At 51.5% G+C, this 9,038-nt stretch overlaps 1 protein-coding gene across 1 annotated transcript in view; it reads right to left on the bottom strand.

Moving 5' to 3' along the window:
* Nucleotides 1-9,038, bottom strand: part of CRACR2A (calcium release activated channel regulator 2A) — a 122,884-nt gene that overhangs the window by 9,898 nt on the left and 103,948 nt on the right. The window contains exon 17 of the mRNA XM_010845207.1: nt 2,286-2,387. Within this exon, the coding sequence (XP_010843509.1) occupies nt 2,286-2,387 (102 nt within the window). The remainder of the gene's footprint in view (nt 1-2,285; nt 2,388-9,038) is intronic.

The raw sequence follows: 9,038 nt of genomic DNA, 5'->3' as shown, positions 1-9,038 counted from the left end.
TGACATCCTTCCTGCTTTACAGGCAGGGAAACTGAGGCTCGAGAGGGTACAAATGGTGGGTGAGCCTGTTCAGGTCTCCGCCGGGCTCCCAGCAGCTCGCTTTCCCTGGCACACAGGCACAGTTATTAATAATTCACATACCAGCTAACGCACACTCCGGCTGCCCGTGCTGTTGGCCCTGGGGTACAGGACCCTGGGGCCACAGGACAACTGTCCGTCACCTCACCAGGCAGAGGGTGGACTGTAAGTGTGGGGACAGGGGGTTTGGCCAAGGCTCATTCTATTCCATTTATCACTCCCATTAACAGGCTTCCTGCTTTGTTAATGACAATGCTAATGGCATCTGGCAGGAGCCCTGGAGGCTGCCACCCTGGGGGACAGGCAGCTGGGTGCAGATGCGTCCATAGCCACAGATCAGGAGGCCCCAAGAATGCTGGTCCAGCTCTGTCCTCTGCCTTCGCCTGGTCTGGTCCCTGCACACCTCTGTCCTGACTCCCCTTCAGTCCATGGAAGGATGAAGGCTCCATGGTGGGGGTGGGGGGAGCACATAGACCTGGAACTGGAAGACACGATTTGCCCCTTAGCTTCAAGTCCCGACCCCACCACTGAGGACGGGTAATGACGGAACAGATCACTTAACTTCTCCGGGCCTTCTCTTTTTTGCACTTACAGAAAGAAAGAAAGAAAAATAAAACGGAATGATAAAAATACAGATCTGCAGTTCCTTAATCAAACTCCTTGGATCCAGGTGTATTTCGAAATCCAGAATTTTTGTTTTAGAAAGATAATAGTGTTAGTTGCTCAGTTGTGTTTAACTCTTTGCGACCCCATGGACTGTAACCTCTGTCCATGACTTTCTCCAGGCAAGAATACTGCAGTGAGTTGCCATTCCTTTCTCCAGGGGATCTTCCAGACCCAGGGATGAAACCTGGGTCTCCCGCATTGCAGGCAGATTCTTTACCATCTGAGCCACCAGGAAAACTCAGAAATAAGGAGAAGAAAGATAATACTTGTCCATAATATATATTACATAATAGCCTCTGTGGATGTACAACAGCACCCTATAATCAAATATATTACTATTTCTTCAATGAAGCATTTGAATATTCATTCAAAGTGAAGTAAACAAAAACCATAAAAAGTCCCAACCGCAGTCCTGGTCAGGTTCTTCTGACAAATGAAACACAAAAAAACCTTTGTGTTTGGAGCTCTTTGGACCTGGAATTGCGGATGTGGCCCAGGGACATGCAGCTGCCCGCTGACCACACAGCTGCCGGACCTTCCTCCTCCTCCTCCTCCCGTGAATCTCACCCCTGTGCCTGCCTGCCCAGCCCCAGAGGCCATAAGTCCCTGTCTCGAGCAAGCACACCAAGATTTATGGAATCCTGGTGCTGCAGAGCACTAGCTCCACAGACACACGGTTCCTAGAATCTGCTCCAAGGGAAAGCAGGCTGCCAAGAGCGAGCGTGGTTTGTGTTGCTGCCTGATTTCCTTCAAGCCACATTGGTCCTCCGCTTGGGCGAGGGGGCTGGTGCTTATTTTAATGGTCGGCTTTGCAGGGCCTGCCCTGAGTTTGTCTGGAGTCTGCAGCTTGGAGGCTCAGTCTTGGTGGGAAAGAGGAATGCTCTAACAGGAAGAACACTCTCCAAGGAAGAGCACATGGCCTGGCGGGGAGTGAGCGCGTCATCTGTGAAGGCGACCAAGTCAAGAAACATGGATGGATGGAACTCAAGGATCGCCTGGGGGACTGAAATAAGGAACCTCCTCCTAGCGGACGGTTTGGGCTTCCCCGATGGCTTTTAGGTAAAAAATCTGCCTGTGTCTCCTGCATCACAGGCAGATTCGGGAGACGAAGGCAGACTGGGGTTTGATCCCTGGGTCGGGAAGATCTCCTGGAGGAGGAAATGGCAACTCATTCCAGTGTTCTTGCCTGGAGAATCCCATGGACAGAGGAGCCTGGTGGCTACAGTCCATGGGGTCATGAGGCGGACATGGCTGAATGCGTGCACAGCTGCAGCCTCTGAAGATTCATAATTCTGAGTTTCAAGGAAGAGGATTTGGGAAATGCCCCACACCCAAGGCAAGTCTGTCTTGCAACCTTGGTTCTCTGCAGAAAGTTCCACATGCACAGCAGCTGGACTGCCCCCCGATGCCAGGACACCATCTGGCCCACTTGCTTCCTTCCCAGGGGCCTCTCCAAGAAGGATCCCAGCCCGGCTCTGGGCACATGCATGACCCCCCTGGGGTCCCTCCCCGTCCAGAGAGATGGGATGCTCGCCCCTCACCTTGGCCAGCTGCTCCCCCAGGCCTCGCGGCACTTCCCGCTCTTTCTCATTGTCAATTTTGTTGGCCAGCAGAAGAACAGGAATGCGGTCTCCCACAGCTTCCTGTGGAAAAGATAATCCCCAACTGAGAGATACATCTTTAAGGAGAACCTGGAAGGGCAGGTGAAAACACTGGCTGCAAAGACTCAAAGTGGCTTGCAAACTCTCTGCTGCCACAGAGGTTGGGTGATAAGACAGTCAGCCCAGAGCAGAGAGGGGACCTCAGTCTTTCAGAGCCTTAGTTTGCTGGGCTTCTGTGAGTGCCTGAGGCTGCCTCTGATGCCTCCCAGTCCTCTGTGCAGGGACCCCCCTCCTCCAGCCTGCTCCTCGGGTCCTAGCTGGAGTAGAACAAGGGCACAGCTGATGCTGATAAAATAAGGGTCTGTACACAGTCCCCACGGGCATTCCCAAGTGACCAGATTTGGTCGACATGACCGAATGAACAAGGAGTTACTGTGATGGGCTTAGGAGGTGGTCCAGGGACTATGCTGCCAGCAGTGGCACCTCCGGGGACCTTGAACTTGGCACATTGCTCCTCTAAGGATGGGTCCGGGTCCAACTCATGGTCCTGGGCCCACAGTGCCCAATACATGGCTGTCGTGTGCTTCCCTGGAGGTCACCCCACAGGGATCCCTGTCCTGGGTACCCTGGCTCTGAAGAAGTCCCAATCAGGAAGAATGGGGGCTGGAGCACCCACAGTTCATGGGCCAAAATAACAGGTTAATTCGAGGGCTCAACCCTATTTACTCCTCCAGCAGCTGTGATGTATCAGCTGGGGACTTGCACCCCAGGATCCCTGCACTCCAGGGTCTCTGCACACTGGGGTCCCTGCACTCCAGGGTCCCTGCATTCCAGGTTCCCTACACTCCCAAGCTCTTTGCACCCCAGGTCCCTGCACCCTGGGATCCCTGCCATCCAGGGTCCTTGCTCCCCAGGGTTCTTACACCCCACGTTCCCTGCACCCGAGAGTTCCTGCACCCCAAGGGCCCAAGACACACAGAGACTGAGTCAATGTGGTAATGTTCACATTCACTCAGGTTGTTATTTTTGTTCTGTGAGATATTTAATTAGGGGCTTTTCATCATAATTTGGTAACAACTAGTTATTCACTGCAGCTCTGTGTTTCACAAAGTAGAGAGAGCCGTGGGATTCCAGAAGTCAGCCAGTGGTTACAGCGTCACAAACAGTTCAGCTGCCTTACCCTAGACCCGGTCAAGCAAATGTCCACGGTCCCTCCGACAGGACTCCTACAGAAGTTTAAATGTCATCACATTTGAAATGAAGCCTCCCTGGTTCCTCAGTGTACACATTCCTTTTTATTGAAGTTCAGTAGTGAAAAAATTCTCATTGATTAAATGAGAACGTTAGAGCTCAGAGAATCCAAAATAACATCCAGTAAAGTCAGTGTTATGAAGACCCATCCTTTAGTATATGGATCACCTTTCTCAAATCTTTGGCTCTAAGTTCTTATTTCCAATGACCTCTGCTACTTTGCTGCTGCTGCTGCTAAGTCACTTCAGTCGTGTCCAATTCTGTGTGACCCCATAGTCGGCAGTCCACCAGGCTCCCTCGTCTCTGGGATTCTCCAGGCAAGAACACTGGAGTGGGGTGCCACTTCTTTCTCCAAAGCATGAAAGTGAAAAGTGAAAGGGAAGTTGCTCAGTCGTGTCCAACTCTTCGCGACCCCATGGACTGCAGCCCACCAGGCTCCTCTGTCCACGGGATTTTCCAGGCAAGAGTACTGGAGTGGGGTGCCATTTCTTTCTCCAGGGGAGCTTCCCCACCCAGGGACTGAACCCGGGTCTCCTGCATTGGCAGGCGGGTTCTTTACCACTGAGCCACCTGAGAAGCTCCTCTGCTATCTACTGTCTCATTAACCAGAACTCTCTGAAGGCAGTATTTCTGCATATCCATGGTGGAACGAATGATGACTCGAGGCACTCCAGGATCTTAAAGTGTCCTCCGAGACATCGGAAGTAGGTTGACTTGTGCACATGTTGGTGTGTGTGCTGGGCAGGCTCTGCCACATTCCAGGTATCTGTGTGTAAGAAATGCTCATGGCTGCATGCAGGGTCCACCAGACTCCCTCTTAACCAGACTTCAGGGACCAGCAATGCCCCCCAGTCTCACCTGTTTTGTCCCACAGAAACTCTTGCAAACAGTTTTTCACAGAAAAGGAACAAAAGAGGAAGAAGCAGGAAAACGAGCCAAAAGCCTTGTTGTTTGGAGCACATGTGAGAGATATTTGTAGATGGATGTGTGAGAAATGACTTAAGGCTGCTGGGATTTCTCGATGTGGAAACTCTGTGAAAATAAGAGCACCAGACTTGAAATCGCACGGTGGGATTCTAGCCTGGAGTCTGATATTGTTACTGGAAATGGCTGGTTTTTCTCCCTGGGTCCTGAATGACCAAACGGGATGAGGTAGGAACAGGCAGCCTAGCACCTGCACCACAAGCAGCAGAGCTGCCCCTGAAAAAGGAAAGTGGCCTTCTTTCCTAAAACGATTCCTGGCTGAAAAATAAAAATAAAGATGAAAGAGTTTAGAAGGAGCAGGAGAAAAAAAAAAAAAAAAAGCCCAGGCCCCAGCTGGAGTGGTGGTTTCTGCTCTTTGCAGTGTCCTCCTCCTACACAAACTCTCTGGCCCCTCACTTCTCCTCCGTGGGCCCTATGATGTAGGAGAACTAGGCCTATCTCCAAAGATGCAGCAAAAAAAAAGTCAGAACATACGTAACGCCATGGCCCGTGCTACCCATCATGGGCAGCCAGGTGTCCTCACTCTGCCCTAGATCCGTCTCCAACATGGGAGGAGTTGGGGCTGGGCTGGGGTCTCAAGGCCCTCTCTGACTTGAACCTCAACACTTGAGCCCTCTGCCTACACTTTATGTCATTCACCTACCTAACTAGCTGCCCGCCTGTCCGTCCACTGCTTGAACAAAGATGCTCCTAATGACCCATCAGATGAAGTGATACTTTCTTTTGAAAGTCCGAGGAGCACCTCCTTCGGTGCCTAAGTCTGCAGCCACTCAATGTCTGTGGATGTTTCTATAGCTGTTGGTAAGGTCACATGGGGCTTCCCTAGCAGCTCAGACGGTAAAGAATCTGCCTGCAATGCAGGAGACGCAGGTTTGATCCCTGGGTCGGGAAGATCCCCTGCAGGAGGGCATGGCAACCCACTCCAGTATTGTTGCCTGGTGAATTCCGTGGACAGGGGAGCCTGGTGAATTGGAATCCATGGGGTCGCAAAGAGTTGGATACAACTGAGCAACTGTCAATTTCACTTTCACAAAGTCACGAGGGCACCCCAGGTTGGAGGGAAGGAGTGGCCAGCTGGGCACAGTCTCTGGGCAGGCCCTCCAGGCCCTGTCCAGTTCTGCTGCAGCTCTCATGGGACCGCTCCCTCCTCTCTCCCCTCTCTACTCCCTGAGCTGGGAGGTGGGTTTCAGTGCTGGTGTCTATCCTCCCACTGTCCTCAGAAGCCTCTTTCCACCTTCCACCATTCAGTTACTTTTCTCTAAACTTGAACTTCTTGGAAGACAGACTTGTTGAAATTCAAATATTCTCCATCTCTGACTTTAACTTACAGGAACTGTCAACTTGGAGCAAGCTTAGGACATGCAGCTGTTGCATTTGGTTGGTAGCTATGTGTGTGTGTGAGAGAGAGAGACAGTGTGTGTGTGTGTGTGTGTGTGTGTGTGTGTGTGTTAATACCTATTTGCTGGGAGGCAAGGAAAAGCACTTAGCCAGGCAAGTGCTGTATTTCTCCAGAGGCAGGAAAAAAAAATCTTAACACATTAAAGCACACAGTTATGCTAAGAACAAAAAAATGACTGCAAAATTATATCTTGGGGGTTTCCATATTTATCCAACCCCCCCACCCTGAAGATGAGTCAAAACAAGATTTATTTGTGTAGTTCGTTCTAAACTGCCAGCACTTTGAGCTCAACTTGGAACATGGGGGAAAAAAATCAAGCTGCTATTTTTGCCAAGTGCTATACATTGTCACCGGCGACAAAGATCACAGAGTGAGAGCCAGCCAGTCGTCCAGGAAGGGAGCGGAGACCTGCAGGGCTATTCTGCTTTGAGGTGGAAGCCGGAAGGGCCAGAAAGACATGAACGTCTATTTCTCAGAAGCAGGTGTAACCAGGGCCATGTGATGAGGGAGGAGCAGAGTGCAGGAGCAGACCTTAGATTCCAGCCCTGGCTGTGCCACCTGACCAGCTGTGGATCCTCTGACAAGTCACTTCTCTCTGCATCTCAGGATTTCTCAGTTATAAGGCAAATAGCCTACGTGACATTAATCTCCATGGTTTTATTCCAGCTCAGATTCACTGGTCTTGCTGGTTCATGATTTGGTTCAGATGCTACTTTCTTGACGTACAGGCTTAATGGGACAGAGTTCTGGGGGTGACAGAAAGATCCAAACAAGAAGTTAGTATGCCAGGACTGCGGGCACTGGGGACCAGCAATCTGGATTCAGGAGAAATATCAGCCTATCCGGCTTGTGTTGTTGTTTTCAGTCGCTAAGTCATGTCCGACTCTTTATAGCACCATGGACTGTAGCCTGCCAGGCTTCTCTGTCCATGGGATTCTCCAGGCAAGAATACTGGAGTGAGTTGCCATGCCCTCCTCTAGGGGATTTTTTCCACCCAGGGATTGAACCCACGTCTCCTGTATTGGCAGGTGGGTTCTTTACCACTGAGCCACCAGGGAAGCCCCACTGGGCTTGTTGTTGGGTCACTAAGTTGTGTCCGACTCTTTTCGACCCCATGAACTGCAGCACACCAAGCTTCCCTGTTCTTCACAATCTCCCGGAGCTTGCTCAAACTCACATCCATTGAGTTGGTGATGCTATCCAACCATCTCATCCTCTGTTGCCCCCTTCTCCTCCTGCCCTCAATCTTTTCCAGCATCAGGGTCTTTTCAAATTAGTCGGCTCTTCACATCAGGTGGCAAAACTATTGGAGCTTCAGCTTTAGCATCAGTCCTTCCAGTCAATGTTCAGGGTTGATTAGGATTGACTGGTGTGATCTTCTTACTTAAGAGTTTTCATTGGGCCTGTACCAAATCCTATTTTCTTGACCTGATTCAGGGACAAAGTTTTCAGACGTCTAGGGTGCTTCACAGTCTAAAAACAGGGCCCTTAGATCCCGTCCAGGTTCTCCTCTAGACTGGACTGGTTAAAGGAGTCCCACGCAGCAGAGATTAGGGTCAGATGGGTCGGGGACGCTGAGGTGGCAGGAAGGTCTAACGGCTGCGATTTCCCGTAGGTGCACAAGAAAGGTAAGACGGTGGGAGGATCCTCAGAGTGTGTCTGGGTCCAGCTTTGGCCTCTTCTGCAGGAGGCCTGCAGGCCAGTAAAGGTGGAAGGGGCCTGGGGGTGGCCAGAACACCTCTTAAGGTGGGGCAGAGGCCCCTTTTCTTCACCCAAGGCGTTTGGGTGGGTGAAGATCCTTCCAGCCCAGCTCCTTCCTCCGGGCTGGAAGGATCACTGGGGTCCTCTAGTCCATATGCTCCATCCTGGCGCCCCCAGACAGTCAGGGCCAGCCCCAGTAGAACATGAGGGTCAGAGCATCCCATCCACTCCTTCACTGAATGACTGGCCCACATTGTAGAGCCAGGCGGTGGCTGAGTTGAGACGGTGACAAGGTCCAAGTGGAGGTCAGGGAACTGCACTCCTCCCCAGCAGCTGTTCCCGCCCCAGGCAACCTCGTCCAGGAGCCAGGCTTTGCCGTGTATAATCTCAGCCCTTTTCTCTGGTACAGCTTTCAGGTTGAGGGGGGATGGGGTGCTGGGAACAGCTGGCCACCATTCACTTAACAATAAGGCTTCCGAACCCAAGGGCTGTTATTAAAGCTCCCGCTCCACCCTCCCTCCTCCGGGCGGGGGGTGCGGGCTGGCGGAGCGCCATGGAAATTGGAGGTGCGCCACCAACACCAATGCTGCTTGTGTTCAGTCCCTCTCCAATCCGAGTAGGTGTCAAGTTTTCATCCATCACCTGACGTCTCTGGTGGCTGGTTGCCAAGGCAGAACAACTTAGCTTTTCAAGAACCTTGAGATCAACTGCATTTCCAATGCCACCGTTCCACGTCCTTAACACACCCCCGCCACCTGACACAGCCTCTGGCACCTGCCCATGAAATCCAGGGCCACTAAATTGGGCCCTCCAGAGTGCCTGGGACATGCTGAGCACACGGGTCACGCCCCTCAAATTTTTGCTGCAGGAGCACAAACATCTTTGAGAAGGATTTAGAATCTTGCTTCTCAAAGTGGGGTCCCTGGCCCAGCAGCACTGGCTCGTTAGAACTTGCTAGAAATGCAGAATCTGGGGCCACAGCCCACACCTGCTGACCCAGGATCCGTATTTTAACCCTGTCTCCAGGAGACTATTTATGCACATTAGAGTTTGAGGAGCCACTGGTTTAGGCTGGAAACCACGGCGGCTGAGGATCAAAAGCACCTGGGGGACCTTTGCTTTTGTTGTTGTTCAGATTTCCAGGTTCTGGATCATTCTCTCCAGGAGAGAAGGCCCTGGTGTCTATTTTGGTTGAAAGCTCCATAAGTAATCTTTGCGTTCATTCAGGTTTGGAATCATCTTTTCAAGTTACCTGTACCTTCTGCTCAAAGCTAAAGCAGGAGAATGCAAACCACAAATTACACAGAGAAGGCCCGTCCACACATGGGTAATTCTGAGTTAGCCACAGATGGATCTGC

Source organism: Bison bison, unplaced genomic scaffold, assembly GCF_000754665.1.
Source record: "Bison bison bison isolate TAMUID 2011002044 unplaced genomic scaffold, Bison_UMD1.0 scf7180017864213, whole genome shotgun sequence".
NCBI classification, from domain to species: domain Eukaryota; kingdom Metazoa; phylum Chordata; class Mammalia; order Artiodactyla; family Bovidae; genus Bison; species Bison bison.
Note: the sequence above shows the minus strand (reverse complement) of the source record. Positions and strands in the feature narration are given on the sequence as shown.